The sequence below is a fragment of the Pseudophryne corroboree genome, chromosome 7, assembly GCF_028390025.1.
Source record: "Pseudophryne corroboree isolate aPseCor3 chromosome 7, aPseCor3.hap2, whole genome shotgun sequence".
Classification (NCBI taxonomy): Eukaryota; Metazoa; Chordata; class Amphibia; order Anura; family Myobatrachidae; genus Pseudophryne; species Pseudophryne corroboree.
This window is the reverse complement of record NC_086450.1, coordinates 353361861-353379884: the sequence shown is the minus strand read 5'-3', so window position 1 is coordinate 353379884 and position 18024 is coordinate 353361861. Positions and strand designations below refer to the sequence as shown.

Here is an 18024-nt window from a genome sequence, read left to right as displayed (position 1 = left end):
GTGACAGCCCAGTGGGTAGATTTATTGCCTCCCACAGCAACAACAGCAGCGGCGGCACCAGTAGCAGCATCTCGCAAATGCCAACTCATTCCTAGGCAGGCTACGCTTTGTATCACCGCTTTCCATAAGCGGCACACTGCTGACAACCTCTTACGGAAACTGAGGAACATCATCGCAGATTGGCTTACCCCAATTGGACTCTCCTGGGGATTTGTGACATCGGACAATGCCACCAATATTGTGCGTGCATTACATGTGGGCAAATTCCAGCACGTCCCATGTTTTGCACATACAATGAATTTGGTGGTGCAGAATTTTTTTTAAAACGACAGGGGCGTGCAAGAGATGCTGTCAGTGGCCCAAAGAATTGCGGGCCGCTTTTGGCATTCAGCCACCGCGTGCTGAAGACTGGAGCACTAGGAAACACTCCTGAACCTGCCCCGCCATTAGCTGAAGCAAGAGGTGGTAACAAGGTGGAATTCAACCCTCTATATGCTTCAGAGGATGGAGGAGCAGCAAAAGGCCATTCAAGCCTATACATCTGCCTACGATATAGGCAAAGGAGGGGGAATGCACCTGACTCAAGCGCAGTGGAGAATGATTTCAACGTTGTGCAATGTTCTGCAACCCTTTGAACTTGCCACACGTGAAGTCAGTTCAGACACTGCCAGCCTGAGTCAGGTCATTCCACTCATAAGGCTTTTGCAGAAGCAGCTGGAGGCATTGAAGGAGGAGCTAAAATGGAGCGATTCCGCTAGGCATGTGGGACTTGTGGATGGAGCCCTTTATTCGCTTATCCAGGATTCACGGGTGGTCAATCTGTTGAAATCAGAGCACTACATTTTGGCCACCGTGCTCGATCCTAGGTTTAAAGCCTACGTTGTATCTCTCTTTCCGGCAGACACAAGTCTGCAGATGTTCAAAGACCTGCTGGTGAGACACTTGTCAAGTCAAGTGGAACGTGACCCGCCAACAGCTCCTCCTTCATTTTCTTCCGCCACTGGAGCTGCCAGAAAAAGGATCAGATTTCCAAAACCACCTGCTGGCGTTGATGCAGGGCAGTCAGGAGCAAAAACTGACATCTGGTCCGGACTGAAGGACCCGCCAACAATTACTGACATGTCGTCTACTGTCACTGCATATGATTCTGTCACCATTGAAAGAATGGTGGAGGATTATATGAGTGACAGCATCACTGTAGGCATGTCAGACAGTCTGTACGTATACTGGCAGGAAAAAGAGGCAATTTGGAGGCCCTTGCACAAACTGGCTTTATTTTACCTAAGTTGCCCCCCCTCCAGTGTGTACTCTGAAAGAGTGTTTAGTGCAGCCGGCCACCTTGTCAGCGATCGGCGTATGAGATTACTTCCACAAAATGTGGAGAAGATGATGTTCATCAAAATGAATTATAATCAATTCCTCCGTGGAGACATTTACCAGCATTTGCCTCCACAAAGTACACAGGGACCTGAGATGGTGGATTCCAGTGGGGACGAATTAATACTCTGTGAGGAGGAGGATGTACACAGTGAAAGGGGTGAGGAATCGGAGGATGAGGATGAGGTCGACATCTTGCCTCTGTAGAGCCAGTTTGTGCAAGGAGAGATTGATTGCTTCTTTTTTGGTGGGGGCCCAAACCAACCAGTCATTTCAGCCACAGTCATGTGGCAGACCCTGTCGCTGAAATGATGGGTTTGTTAAAGTGTGCATGTCCTGTTTATAGTTTTATACAACATAAGGGTTCCATCTTGCACCTCTTTTTTAAAATTTTTATCTTTGCATCATGTGATGTTTGGGGCCAATTTTTTTAGGTGCCATCCTGTCTGACACTGCAGTGGGTCAGGTGTTTGTGCCGGCCACTTGGGTCGCTTAGCTTAGTCATCCAGCGACCTCGGTGCAAATTTTAGGACTAAAAATAATATTGTGAGGTGTGAGGTGTTCAGAATAGACTGGAAATGAGTGGAAATTATTGTTATTGAGGTTAATAATACTATGGGATCAAAATGACCCCCAAATTGTATGATTTAAGCTGTTTTTGAGGGGTTTTTGAAAAAAAAACACCCGAATCCAAAACACACCCGAATCCGACAAAAAATTTTCTGGGAGGTTTGGCCAAAACGTGTCAGAATCCAAAACACGGCCGCGGAACCGAATCCAAAACCAAAACCCCGAAAAATTTCCGGTGCACATCTCTAGTCTTAACCCTCGCCAAGCCAGGTGGGCATTTTTCATTTCCAGATTTGACTTCAAATTGCAGTTTTGTCCAGGGTCACAAAATCGCAAGGCTGATGCCCTTTTCCGCTCCTGGGAGAAAGAAAATGAGTCTGAGTCTACTGACAAGCATTATATCATTGATCCAGTGGCATTCTCTGCAGTGAGGATGGACTCTATGCCCCTGCCAGGGAAAAGTTTCGTGAAGCCGTCTCTAAAAAGAAAGCTCTTGAATTGGGCACATTCCTCTCACTTTGCCAGACACGCAGGCATACGCAAGACCTTAGAATTTGTTTCCAGATCATATGGGTGGCCGACCCTAAAAAAGGACATTGCTGAATTTGTGGCCTCCTGCCCAAAATGTCCCCAACACAAGGTACCCTGCCAGTCACCCTCTGGGCAACTGGTTCCTTTGTCTGTTCCTCATCGTCCGTGGACTCATCTCTTGATGGATTTCATCACAGATCTCCCTGTGTGTAACAAATTTAATACCATCTGGGTGGTAGTTGACCGGTTCACCAAGATGGCTCACTTCATCCCTCTCACCGGTCTTCCGTCAGCTTCCAAGTTGGCACAGGTCTTCATTCAAGAAATCTTTAGATTACACGGTCTCCCTGTGGAGATAATTTCTGACAGAGGTGTTCAGTTTGTGGCCAAGTTCTGGCGAAGTCTTTGTCAAGCGCTCCAAGCAAAGCTGAAATTCTCTACAGCCTATCACCCTCAAACCAATGGGCAAACTGAGAGGGTGAATCAAGACTTGGAGGCCTTCCTCCGTATCTATGTATACTCTTCCCAGGACGATTGGGTTCAACTTCTCCCATGGACTGAATTCTGCCACAACAATCAGTATCATTCTTCATCTTCCTCCACGCCATTCTTCACCAATTATGGGTTTCACCCAAAAGTTCCTGAGTTCCAGTCGCTTCCAGCAACATCGGCGCCTGCAGCTGATATCACGATTCGACAGTTTTCAAATAACTGGAAGAATGTTCGTGCAGCTCTTTTGAAAGCATCCTCCAGGTACAAGAGATTTGTGGATAAGAAGTGTAGGGCAATCCCTGCCCTTAAAGTTGGTGACCGTGTCTGGCTGTCCACAAAGAATCTTCGACTGAGGGTTCCGAATATGAAATTCATTCCCCGCTATATCGGACCTTTCCTGATTGAGCATGTCGTCAACCCAGTGGCTTACAAACTTCAGCTACCTCCGTTTTTGAAAGTTCCTAAGATGTTCCATGTTTCTCTCCTCAAACCAGTGATTTTAAATCGCTTTCATTCAACGCTTCCCTCTGCTCCCAAAGTCCAGACTCAACGTGGTATTGAGTATGAGGTCGCCAAGATCCTGGATTCTCGCATTAGATATGGTCGTCTCCAGTATCTGATAGATTGGAAGGGTTATTGTCCTGAGGAACGTTCCTGGACAAATGCATCTGATGTCCATGCTCCTAAACTGATCCAGAAATTCCATTTCAGATTTCCGCGAAAACCTAAGAAGTGTCCTGGGGCCACTCCTAAAGGGGGGGGGGGTGCTGTCACGATCCAGGTAACTAGACCTGCTTCCTACCTGTTAGGTGCCTCCTGAGATTGGCTCAGCGAGCCAGGGCTGGGCTATAGCTATGTTTTTGGCTATTGCTTGCAGCGCTGGTTTTAGCGGCCTCCTCAGTATGTGCACTTGCGGTGGTGGGGCGTTCTTAGTCCCGTCGCTGCCGCGCCCGTGGTCCTCTGCTGGATGTGCGTCCTCTGTGTGCTCCAGCCGCCACTTCCATTCCTGTGGCCGCTGTGCGCGTCTGGGCGCGTGGAGTTTCTGCTGCTGCGGCCTCCACCGCCATTGTTGTGTGACACATGGTTTCAGAGTGCTTCTTTCCCATTCAATCTCCGTCTATGGGCGCAGCCATTTTGGACTTGGATCACATGTCACCATTCTCACCTATCAACAGTGCTGCTGGAGCAGGGCATAATTGTCAGCCAATCCCTGCTATCCAGCAGGTATAAATATCCTGTCCCAGCACCCAGAAGGTTGTCAGTGCTTCAATTGTCTCTCCAGCGATTCCAGTGTGCAGTTCACTGTGGACTCTCCTGTGGACCTTTCCTGTAGCATAGCCTGACTCCCTGGTGGATTCCCTCTGCGGTGCAGTTCCATCTTTCCAGTACTAGTGCCCTGTGGTGCAACCTGCCTCTCTTGTCCCCGCACCCAGCACTAGCATAGTGTATGACTCCGGCTTTCCAGCAGCAGTCCTCTGTATACATTCACAGTTTACCTGCGAACCCCAGCTTCATTCACAGTTTACCTTCGAACCCCAGCTGCATTCTCAGCTTTATCTGCGATCCCCAGCATCTCCTTTTACCTCACCTGGGTTCCCAAGTATATACTAGAGATGAGCGGGTTCGGTTCCTCGGAATCCGAACCCGCCCGAACTTCATGTTTTTTTACACGGGTCCGAGCGACTCGGATCTTCCCGCCTTGCTCGGTTAATCCGAGCGCGCCCGAACGTCATCATCACGCTGTCGGATTCTCGCGAGGCTCGGATTCTATATAAGGAGCCGCGCGTCGCCGCCATTTTTCACACGTGCATTGAGATTCATAGGGAGAGGACGTGGCTGGTGTCCTCTCCGTTTATAGAGATTCGAGAAGAGAGTGAGACAGTCTCACTAGAGAGAGACACAGTAGTAATTTTGGGGAGCATTAGGAGGAGTACTACTACTACTAGTACTTGCTGAAGTGAAGTGATAGATAGTGTGACTGTATTGTATTATCTGACTTGTGGGGGAGACACTGACAGTGGGGAGCAGTTAGAGTCTGAGAGCAGGACTCAGGAGTACATACTACATATAACGTACAGTGCACACTTTTGCTGCCAGAGTGCCACACCAGTATAATATATATTGTGATTGTATGCTTAGGAGTACTACTTGCAAGTTGCTGATAGTGTGACCAGTGACCTGACCACCAGTTTAATAATCACCACCAGTTTAATTAATATATATATAATTGTATATAATTAATATATATATAATATTATAATTGTATACCACCTACCCGTGTTTTTTTTTTTTTTTTTTTCTTCTTGATACATACTACTATAGTAGCTTACTGTAGCAGTCTGCGGTGCTGCTGAGCTGACAGTGTCCAGCAGGTCCGTCATCAGTCATCATTACCTAATAAATATATATCTACCTGTCCGGCTGCAGTACTAGTGATATTATATATACATATATATATTGATTTCATATCATTATCATCCAGTCTATATTAGCAGCAGACACAGTACGTTAGTCCACGGCTGTAGCTACCTCTGTGTCGGCACTCGGCAGTCCATCCATAATTGTATACCACCTACCCGTGTTTTTTTTTTTTTTTTTCTTCTTGATACATACTACTATAGTAGCTTACTGTAGCAGTCTGTGGTGCTGCTGAGCTGACAGTGTCCAGCAGGTCCGTCATCAGTCATCATTACCTAATAAATATATATCTACCTGTCCGGCTGCAGTACTAGTGATATTATATATACATATATATATTGATTTCATATCATTATCATCCAGTCTATATTAGCAGCAGACACAGTACGCTAGTCCACGGCTGTAGCTACCTCTGTGTCGGCACTCGGCAGTCCATCCATAATTGTATACCACCTACCCGTGTTTTTTTTTTTTCTTTCTTCTTGATACATACTACTATAGTAGCTTACTGTAGCAGTCTGCGGTGCTGCTGAGCTGACAGTGTCCAGCAGGTCCGTCATCAGTCATCATTACCTAATAAATATATATCTACCTGTCCGGCTGCAGTACTAGTGATATTATATATACATATATATATTGATTTCATATCATTATCATCCAGTCTATATTAGCAGCAGACACAGTACGTTAGTCCACGGCTGTAGCTACCTCTGTGTCGGCACTCGGCAGTCCATCCATAATTGTATACCACCTACCCGTGTTTTTTTTTTTTTTCTTTCTTCTTGATACATACTACTATAGTAGCTTACTGTAGCAGTCTGCAGTGCTGCTGAGCTGACAGTGTCCAGCAGGTCCGTCATCAGTCATCATTACCTAATAAATATATATCTACCTGTCCGGCTGCAGTACTAGTGATATTATATATACATATATATATTGATTTCATATAATTATCATCCAGTCTATATTAGCAGCAGACACAGTACGTTAGTCCACGGCTGTAGCTACCTCTGTGTCGGCACTCGGCAGTCCATCCATAATTGTATACCACCTACCCGTGGTTTTTTTTTTTCTTTCTTCTTGATACATACTACTATAGTAGCTTACTGTAGCAGTCTGCGGTGCTGCTGAGCTGACAGTGTCCAGCAGGTCCGTCATCAGTCATCATTACCTAATAAATATATATCTACCTGTCCGGCTGCAGTACTAGTGATATTATATATACATATATATATTGATTTCATATCATTATCATCCAGTCTATATTAGCAGCAGACACAGTACGGTAGTCCACGGCTGTAGCTACCTCTGTGTCGGCACTCGGCTGTCCATCCATAAGTATACTAGTATCCATCCATCTCCATTGTTTACCTGAGGTGCCTTTTAGTTGTGCCTATTAAAATATGGAGAACAAAAATGTTGAGGTTCCAAAATTAGGGAAAGATCAAGATCCACTTCCACCTCGTGCTGAAGCTGCTGCCACTAGTCATGGCCGAGACGATGAAATGCCAGCAACGTCGTCTGCCAAGGCCGATGCCCAATGTCATAGTACAGAGCATGTCAAATCCAAAACACCAAATATCAGTAAAAAAAGGACTCCAAAACCTAAAATAAAATTGTCGGAGGAGAAGCGTAAACTTGCCAATATGCCATTTACCACACGGAGTGGCAAGGAACGGCTGAGGCCCTGGCCTATGTTCATGGCTAGTGGTTCTGCTTCACATGAGGATGGAAGCACTCAGCCTCTTGCTAGAAAAATGAAAAGACTCAAGCTGGCAAAAGCAGTAGCACCGCAAAGAACTGTGCGTTCTTCGAAATCCCAAATCCACAAGGAGAGTCCGACTCCAATTGTGTCGGTTGCGATGCCTGACCTTCCCAACACTGGACGTGAAGAGAATGCGCCTTCCACCATTTGCACGCCCCCTGCAAGTGCTGGAAGGAGCACCCGCAGTCCAGTTCCTGATAGTCAGATTGAAGATGTCAGTGTTGAAGTACACCAGGATGAGGAGGATATGGGTGTTGCTGGCGCTGGGGAGGAAATTGACAAGGAGGATTCTGATGGTGAGGTGGTTTGTTTAAGTCAGGCACCCGGGGAGACACCTGTTGTCCGTGGGAGGAATAGGGCCGTTGACATGCCTGGTGAAAATACCAAAAAAATCAGCTCTTCGGTGTGGAAGTATTTCACCAGAAATGCGGACAACATTGGTCAAGCCGTGTGTTGCCTTTGTTAAGCTGCAATAAGTAGGGGTAAGGACGTTAACCACCTCGGAACATCCTCCCTTATACGTCACCTGCAGCGCATTCATAATAAGTCAGTGACAAGTTCAAAAACTTTGGGCGACAGCGGAAGCAGTCCACTGACCAGTAAATCCCTTCCTCTTGTAACCAAGCTCACGCAAACCACCCCACCAACTCCCTCAGTGTCAATTTCCTCCTTCCCCAGGAATGCCAATAGTCCTGCAGGCCATGTCACTGGCAATTCTGACGAGTCCTCTCCTGCCTGGGATTCCTCCGATGCATCCTTGCGTGTAACGCCTACTGCTGCTGGCGCTGCTGTTGTTGCTGCTGGGAGTCGATGGTCATCCCAGAGGGGAAGTCGTACTCGTAAGACCACTTTTACTACTTCCACCAAGCAATTGACTGTCCAACAGTCCTTTGCGAGGAAGATGAAATATCACAGCAGTCATCCTGCTGCAAAGCGGATAACTGAGGCCTTGGCATCCTGGGTGGTGAGAAACGTGGTTCCGGTATCCATCATTACTGCAGAGCCAACTAGAGACTTGTTGGAGGTACTGTGTCCCCGGTACCAAATACCATCTAGGTTCCATTTCTCTAGGCAGGCGATACCGAAAATGTACACAGACCTCAGAAAAAGAGTCACCAGTGTCCTAAAAAATGCAGCTGTACCCAATGTCCACTTAACCACGGACATGTGGACAAGTGGAGCAGGGCAGGGTCAGGACTATATGACTGTGACAGCCCACTGGGTAGATGTATGGACTCCCGCCGCAAGAACAGCAGCGGCGGCACCAGTAGCAGCATCTCGCAAACGCCAACTCTTTCCTAGGCAGGCTACGCTTTGTATCACCGGTTTCCAGAATACGCACACAGCTGAAAACCTCTTACGGCAACTGAGGAAGATCATCGCGGAATGGCTTACCCCAATTGGACTCTCCTGTGGATTTGTGGCATCGGACAACGCCAGCAATATTGTGTGTGCATTAAATATGGGCAAATTCCAGTACGTCCCATGTTTTGCACATACCTTGAATTTGGTGGTGCAGAATTTTTTAAAAAACGAGAGGGGCGTGCAAGAGATGCTGTCGGTGGCCAGAAGAATTGCGGGACACTTTCGGCGTACAGGCACCACGTACAGAAAACTGGAGCACCACCAAAAACGCCTGAACCTGCCCTGCCATCATCTGAAGCAAGAAGTGGTAACGAGGTGGAATTCAACCCTCTATATGCTTCAGAGGTTGGAGGAGCAGCAAAAGGCCATTCAAGCCTATACAATTGAGCATGATATAGGAGGTGGAATGTACCTGTCTCAAGCGCAGTGGAGAATGATTTCAACGTTGTGCAAGGTTCTGCAACCTTTTGAACTTGCCACACGTGAAGTCAGTTCAGACACTGCCAGCCTGAGTCAGGTCATTCCCCTCATCATGCTTTTGCAGAAGAAGCTGGAGGCATTGAAGGAGGAGCTAAAAGGGAGCGATTCCGCTAGGCATGTGGGACTTGTGGATGCAGCCCTTAATTCGCTTAACAAGGATTCACGGGTGGTCAATCTGTTGAAATCAGAGCACTACATTTTGGCCACCGTGCTCGATCCTAGATTTAAAACCTACCTTGGATCTCTCTTTCCGGCAGACACAAGTCTGCTGGGGTTCAAAGTTCTGCTGGTGAGAAAATTGTCAAGTCAAGCGGAACGCGACCTGTCAACATCTCCTCCTTCACATTCTCCCGCAACTGGGGGTGCGAGGAAAAGGCTCAGAATTCCGAGCCCACCCGCTGGCGGTGATGCAGGGCAGTCTGGAGCGACTGCTGATGCTGACATCTGGTCCGGACTGAAGGACCTGACAACGATTACAGACATGTCGTCTACTGTCACTGCATATGATTCTCTCACCATTGAAAGAATGGTGGAGGATTATATGAGTGACCGCATCCAAGTAGGCACGTCAGACAGTCCGTACTTATACTGGCAGGAAAAAGAGGCAATTTGGAGGCCCTTGCACAAACTGGCTTTATTCTACCTAAGTTGCCCTCCCACAAGTGTGTACTCCGAAAGAGTGTTTAGTGCCGCCGCTCACCTTGTCAGCAATCGGCGTACGAGGTTACTTCCAGAAAATGTGGAGAAGATGATGTTCATTAAAATGAATTATAATCAATTCCTCCGTGGAGACATTGACCAGCAGCAATTGCCTCCACAAAGTACACAGGGAGCTGAGATGGTGGATTCCAGTGGGGACGAATTGATAATCTGTGAGGAGCGGGATGTACACGGTGATATATCGGAGGATGATGATGAGGTGGACATCTTGCCTCTGTAGAGCCAGTTTGTGCAAGGAGAGATTAATTGCTTCTTTTTCGGTGGGGGTCCAAACCAACCCATCATTTCAGTCACAGTCGTGTGGCAGACCCTGTCACTGAAATGATGGGTTGGTTAAAGTGTGCATGTCCTGTTTATACAACATAAGGGTGGGTGGGAGGGCCCAAGGACAATTCCATCTTGCACCTCTTTTTTCTTTCATTTTTCTTTGCGTCATGTGCTGTTTGGGGAGTGTTTTTTGGAAGGGCCATCCTGCGTGACACTGCAGTGCCACTCCTAGATGGGCCAGGTGTTTGTGTCGGCCACTAGGGTCGCTTAGCTTACTCACACAGCTACCTCATTGCGCCTCTTTTTTTCTTTGCGTCATGTGCTGTTTGGGGAGTGTTTTTTGGAAGGGCCATCCTGCGTGACACTGCAGTGCCACTCCTAGATGGGCCCGGTGTTTGTGTCGGCCACCAGGGTCGCTTAGCTTACTCACACAGCTACCTCATTGCGCTTCTTTTTTTCTTTGCGTCATGTGCTGTTTGGGGAGTGTTTTTTGGAAGGGCCATCCTGCGTGACACTGCAGTGCCACTCCTAGATGGGCCCGGTGTTTGTGTCGGCCACTAGGGTCGCTTATCTTACTCACACAGCTACCTCATTGCGCCTCTTTTTTTCTTTGCGTCATGTGCTGTTTGGGGAGTGTTTTTTGGAAGGGCCATCCTGCGTGACACTGCAGTGACACTCCTAGATGGGCCCGGTGTTTGTGTCGGCCACTAGGGTCGCTTATCTTACTCACACAGCTACCTCATTGCGCCTCTTTTTTTCTTTGCGTCATGTGCTGTTTGGGGAGTGTTTTTTGGAAGGGCCATCCTGCGTGACACTGCAGTGCCACTCCTAGATGGGCCCGGTGTTTGTGTCGGCCACTAGGGTCGCTTATCTTACTCACACAGCTACCTCATTGCGCCTCTTTTTTTCTTTGCGTCATGTGCTGTTTGGGGAGTGTTTTTTGGAAGGGCCATCCTGCGTGACACTGCAGTGCCACTCCTAGATGGGCCAGGTGTTTGTGTCGGCCACTAGGGTCGCTTAGCTTAGTCATCCAGCGACCTCGGTGCAAATTTTAGGACTAAAAATAATATTGTGAGGTGTGAGGTATTCAGAATAGACTGAAAATGAGTGGAAATTATAGTTTTTGAGGTTAATAATACTTTGGGATCAAAATGACCCCCAAATTCTATGATTTAAGCTGTTTTTTAGGTTTTTTGGAAAAAAACACCCGAATCCAAAACACACCCGAATCCGACAAAAAAAATTCGGTGAGGTTTTGCCAAAACGCGTTCGAACCCAAAACACGGCCACGGAACCGAACCCAAAACCAAAACACAAAACCCGAAAAATTTCCGGTGCACATCTCTAGTATATACAGCATTCTCACTCACATTCTGGATTACTGGTCTTAACCAGTTGTGGGCTTATTGTTCACTTGTGACATTTCTTGTTTGTTTGCACCTTATTGACTCTTATGATTTAATAAAAATCCTCAAAGACATCTCCTGTTGTCATGGTCACGCCTTCGGGCATCTGGTACTACTGTCTAGGGCATGTCTTGGAGTCCTCTCTCACCTCCTAAATTCCGGTACCCGTCAGCACCTACAACTGAGGCTTCCAGTTACCAACACCAGCCCTCAGTTGTGACACCTACCCCACAAGCTCGCTGCCTAGGTGTCATTCTTGACTCTGAACTGTCCTTTGTTCCCCATATTCAATCTGTCTCAAAATCATGTTACATACATCTAAGAAACATATCCAAGATACGACCATATCTTACACAAGACACAGCAAAAACTCTAATCCATGCTCTCATTATCTCCCACATTGATTATTGTAATAGTCTCCTGGCTGGTCTTCCCAAACATAGGCTCTCACCACTACAATCCATTTTGAATGCAGCTGCGAGGCTAATCTTACTCGCTAGACGTTCATCGTTTGCAGATCCGCTCTGTCAGTCCCTCCATTGGTTACCGGTCTTCTACTGTGTTAAATATAAAATACTTTTACTGACATACAAGGCTATTAATCAAACTGCACAAACATACATCTCTTCACTCATTTCAAAATATCTCCCAACCCGTCCTCTCCGCTCTACACAAGATCTGCATCTCTCATCCACACGTATTACTTGTTCCCACTCAAAATTACAGGACTTTATCCGGGCTTCACCCACTATGTGGAATGCCCTCTCATGCACAATAAGACTCACCTCTAGTCTCCAAACCTTTAAATGTTCTCTAAAAACTCACCTCTTCAGACTAACCTATCAAATTCCAGACCCACCCACATAACCTTCAAAGCTTCCCTATCTAATTGCATCCTCTCTGTACAGTACACATAATACTCACATATTTTGTCTTTCTTTACTCTCACACCCTCCTGACCCATGGCCAACATTGCTGGGTGATCATATCATACAACCCATTAAGAACCTAGCAATCTGGTGGACCATTATGCAATAGGTATCATCTATCCTTGTGTATCAATGCCTATTTCCTATAGATTGTAAACGTGCGAACAGGGCCGTCCTACTTCTATGTCTGTCTGTTTTTACCCAGTTTTGTTCTATTACTGCTGTTCTAATTGTAAAGCGCAACGGAATATGCTGCGCTATATAAGAAACTGTTAATAAATAAATAAATAATAGATTTTCTCTTAGTGCAATCTAATAGATTCCGCAACTGTTGTTGTTTCCAGGTTATTACTGGATCTACTCTATTAATGGCAATACCATCACCCATTGTTGAAAAACTACTGATGGTAACCATCAATGGTCAATGCACACCCCTAGCATCACTTTAAAAGGACTTTTGTAATCCCTGATTTTGTCAAATTCATGCAATAAAAATTCATGTAAAATGTTTTGCATGCAAACTATTGTTGCAGCATTTTCTCCTGCACACCCAGGACTGTGTTTTTCCAAATACATTTTCAACATTGCTAGTATCTACTGAACTGAGTCTTGTGCATTGCACCTGTTATTACTAGTGATGAGCGGATTCGGTTTTACTCGGTTTTACTCGGTTTTACTCGGTTCTCAAAACGGCATCTTATTGGCTCACGGATGTCACGTGTTTTGGATAGCCAATAAGATGCCGTTTTGAGAACCGAGTAAAACCGAGTAAAACCGAGTAAAACCGAACCTCGCTCATCACTAGTTATTACAGTAACTTAACTGTTTGCATTATCTTCAGATGTGATTTACCAGCAGCTTATTCTATAATATGTGTTTGCTCTGCACCAATGTGACTAACTGTTCCACCAGCTACTGTACACTTACCTGCTTTACTACGGCATCCTGCTTCATTGCTACTGGCCATAACACTAGTATACATACCTCTTTATCCTTACATACAGTACCGTGGACTTTGACTTGTCATTGTGAATTATCAACGACAGGATTTGCTATATTACAAATACCATGTACTATTTCCCTCTGCTACGTGTGATGGTTTACCTGTGTGCTGTACACCATTTTATATTTTATTTGGACTTTTACTGTTACCTTGTCTTTGTGCGACCTTCAGACATTGGGATCCATACTTGTGTCTGCAGTGTTCCTGAGTTTTTGCAGCATTGATCAAGACATTCCTTTGCTTCACCTCAGCTATTGCCTCAGTTCTCCTAATTATTGCAATCTTACCTACCCACCCCTGTAGGGGGCTGGACAATTTGTGTCATTAGTCCGTGGGGTCCTGCAGAAGTGGTGTGCCTTGATGATGTAAAACCTCCTTCCAGGCAGCGGTTGTAGCACTGTGTTAACTCTGACTTTGGGCCGCCTCATCCCCAGGGATACCAATACTGTATATATGCAAATCACCAAGAAGATGGCCACCATGCCATTTTTTCTGAGATTTCTGTCTACAGCGCTGGCCACTGTGAGACTCAGGATGGGTAAGTATAATTAAATGGGTGCAGTGACGCAGTGTGTGTCCCCTCCCCCCGGACCCATTACACCATTAGTTTCAAGTCAAACCGAGGGCTTCATTAAGGTTTGTCAGCAATCCAAAAAAGCTAGCAACTGGGCAAAACCATGTGCACTGCAGGTGGGGCAGATATAACATGTACAGAGAGAGTTAGATTTGGGTGGGGTGTGTTCAAACTGAAATCTAGATTGCAGTGTACAAATTAAGTCGCCACTATTTACCCTGCACAGAAACAGTATAACCCACCCAAATCTAACTCCTTCTGCACATGTTACATCTGCCCCACCTGCAATGCACATAGTTTTGCACAACTGCTAACAAATTTGCTGCTACGATCAGGTCTGAATTAGGCCCAATATGCACTGCAGGTGGGGCAGATATAACGTGCAGAGAACGTTAGATTTGGGTGGGTTAATTTGTTTCTGTGCAGGGTAAATACTGGCTGCTTTATTTTTACACTGCAATTTAGATTTCAGTTTGAACACACCCCACCCAAATCTAACTCTCTCTGCACATGTTATATCTGCCTCCCCTGCAGTGCACATGGTTTTGCCCAGTTGCTTGCTTTTTTGGTTTGCTAACTAACCTGAATAACCCCCAAGTTAAGGCTCAGGTCACTTTGAGTTGAACTGATCCCAGCTCAGGTCATCCTGTCGGTCATGTCTCTGATCTCAAAACTGAATCTCATGTGTTTTGGATGGCAAGTACTGTAAGTCCCTTCCTCATAATGTCAGTGCCATTTCATACTGGAAATGACTGGAAACAAATATTATTGATGTTTATAATAGAGTAGAAACAAAAACAGGTTCAAATTACATAATTGGAATGTAGCTGTTTTCATTATTTGAAAAAATATCCAGGTTTAAAACCGAAACACTTGAGGGGAGGAGTGGGGGGTCTGCGCACATCTCTAAAATAAGATGTAATCTGATCAGACAGTATAGTACTATTTATAATAAAAAAGAGACAACACAAACACATGCAATAAAATCAAAGTTTATTTAATCTTTAGTGCAATTTTGAATAGGCTTGTAAAACAATTAATTCTCTTTTCTTAGTTATACATTTCTGCACAACAAATACAGTGGTTCTATTATAAATACAGAATGATTCATCAGTTCTTTTGGATTTTAATTGCAGAATGGGTTCAGGATAATAGATTTGGATTTTGGATTTTCACAAGAAAAACATTTTAAGTACCGCCAGCCCAATGATGGTAATAATACTGAAACCTGTTGTTTTGCCTGGAAACAAAGATAAAATAAGTGATAGGGTTAAATACAAATATTTTAAGCCAAACTTAATCTTACACTAAAAAAAGACACTCAGAATGAAAGGTTCAAAACATTAACTTACCGACACTGTTCCCATTAGAACCTATGGAGGAAAAATATGTAGATGTTACTTACTGGTTCCGGCTGGGTATAAAAATAACAGAATGTTGTATTTAAGCCTGATGGCCATTAAACTCTGAGGTTGTGGCAAATGATGTCACATTTTTGGTCAATGTTGCGTTGCTTTCACCTTTAGTTGCTGTCGAGGGTTGGTGATTCACTGCAGTTTAATTGAGCCAGTGGTTGTTAGAAGTGGTACTAAAGGGGTGAGTTTTAGCTGTATAAGTTTGGTTCAGCAGTTGCTATAGTAGGCCTCTTTGTTCCTTATTTTCTTCCACACTCTCTCCCTTTTTGTTTGCAGATGTGTGTTGTGTGCATTATTTTAATGTGATGGCAGTAAAGAATGGAAGTTTTGCTGTTTTTTTTCATGGTTTTGGGTGGGCTCTCAAAATGTTTTGTTTATGCCAATACCCTATCAGTGATTGGTGACACCAACTATTTTGGTGGGTACACCATTTACATTTTTAAAGGAGAATTGTTAACCATTGTTTGTTTATGTGTTTCTGGCTGTCCTTTGCTATGCCACCATACTTCATTAATTTGTGAATACAATTTGGTATTTTTTTCAAGCCAATCCTTGTCTGTCGTAATTATTATTTGGAATGTTGATAGTTACTAAGCTAAGTGTTCGAATCTGTAATAAGCACAGTTTAGCAGATTATGGTCAGGTTAGTTCTGTGAGCTCCAACCAGTCTCCTGGTTACAAGTCAGCTGTGTAGACTAGGTACAAATGTGCTGGGTTTTTCTAATAACCAGTGGTGCAAGTGTGCGGGTACAGTAGGGTACGGCGTACCATTAAGAATTTGGCAGTGGGTACGCCGTACCACCACCCACACACCTTGCAGCGCACCAGTGACCCGCCCCGCCATTACTGCCGTCTCACACTTTGGCTGCCTTGTAGGGAGAGAGTGTTGGAGAGAGGAGAGCGCAGCATGCGCCTCTCCTCTCCTGCACCTTTCCTGACCGAGAGAGTCCGGCGGCCACGGCGTGCACTGAAACGCCGGTTCGTGAGCCAATCAGATCTCACGAACCGGCAGCCAATCAGGAGCTGCCACTGCCGGACCGCGAGCCCTGATTGGCTCGCGGACCAGCGCCAGATCTAATATACAGGATGCCGCCACCACAGGAGGATGCAGAGTTCTGACTGAGGGCCGAAGGGGTGCGTGCCGTGCTCTACTCTCCCCAGCAGCAGCAGAAGACAGTGCCAGCCCCAGGCAGCAGCAACAATGATGAGTTGCACTGCTGGGGCATATCTGGCACTCTGGGGGCATGTGAATCTGGCAAAGTGGGGCATATCTGGCACTGAAAGGGCATATCTGGCACTGTGGGGGCATGTGTATCTGGCACTGTGGGGGCATTTTTAGCACTGTGGGGGCATGTGTATCTGGCACTGTGGGTGCATATCTGGCACTGTGGGGGCATATCTGGCACTCTGGTGGGAATATCTGGCACTCTGATGGCATGTGTATCTAGCACTGTGGGGGCATATCTGGCACTGAAGAGGCATATCTGGCACTCTGGGGGCATGTGTATCTGGCAAAGTATGGGCATATCTGGCACTGTGGTGGCATATGTGTATCTGGCACTGTGGGGGCATATCTGGCACTGTGGAGCATATCTGGCACTGTGGGGACATTTGTGCATCTGGCACCGTGGGGCATTTGCGCATCTCGCATTGTAGGAGCATATCTAGCACGGTAGGGGCGTATCTGGCACTATTGGGGTCATAGTTGATTCACGACCCCATTTTCATTAGCCACGCCACATGTGGCATTTGGCCACACCCATTTTTTTGGTGCATGCACACAGTACCTATAAGACATTTTTTCTACTTGCAACTACTTGCACTGGCAATGACTCCTAATTGCTGCAGCTGCAATTAGAATCTTGCTTGTTTCTTTGACTGGTACTGACTGGATGTTTCAGCCCTTACAGGGAGTCTCACTGGACACACTGTTGTGGGTTTTAAACAGTCTGCTCCTGTCTTAGCCTGATGCATTCTTGGATTTATGCTCTGACTTGCTCAGCAAAGTTCATCAGCCTGTATCATTTGGGAAACCTGTTACCTGGTTATATTTCTGTATGGCAGGGCTTCCCAAGCACGGTCATCAAGGCACACTAATAGGCCCTACACACTGGCCGATATTCTGAAAGATATGAACGATCTCGTTCATAAATGAACGAGAACTCGTTCATATCTTTCAGTGTGGAGACTCCAGCGATGAACGATGCGCGGCCCCGCGCTCGTTCATCGCTGGTCTCCCGTCGGCTGTGCATGCAGGCCAATATGGACGATCTCGTCCATATTTGCCTGCACTTCAATGCAGCCGCGTGACGGGGGGAGTGAAGAAACTTCACTCCCCCCGTCACTGCCCCCCCGCCGCCGGGTCGCTCGTCGGCCGTATCGGCCGTCGGGCACCTCGGCGGCGCATCGGGAAATGAGTAGGGCCCATAAGAGTCCAAGTTTTATGGATATCCATACTTGATCACAGATGATTTAATTATTACCTCAGTTATTTTGATTTAACCATCTGTGCTCAAACATGGATCTTACTAAAACCTTGATTATTAGTGTGCCTTGAGGACTGAGTTTGGGAAATGCTGCTTTATGGTGAAGCTAAACTGCACTCTATAAAATATCTGCTAAGTATATTCCTACTACAGTTATATGATTTGTGCCTATTGGAAGGATCTGTATGGAATTTCATTATAGTTCAATTAATCTGGAGTATTCTGA

At 45.9% G+C, this 18024-nt stretch overlaps 1 protein-coding gene across 1 annotated transcript in view; it reads right to left on the bottom strand.

Moving 5' to 3' along the window:
* The window catches only part of LOC134944183 (pancreatic secretory granule membrane major glycoprotein GP2-like), a 110710-nt gene that overhangs the window by 79342 nt on the left and 13344 nt on the right, over window positions 1-18024 (bottom strand). Inside the window, exon 6 of the mRNA XM_063932759.1 lies at window positions 15250-15270. Coding sequence (XP_063788829.1) covers window positions 15250-15270 — 21 coding nt within the window. The remainder of the gene's footprint in view (window positions 1-15249; window positions 15271-18024) is intronic.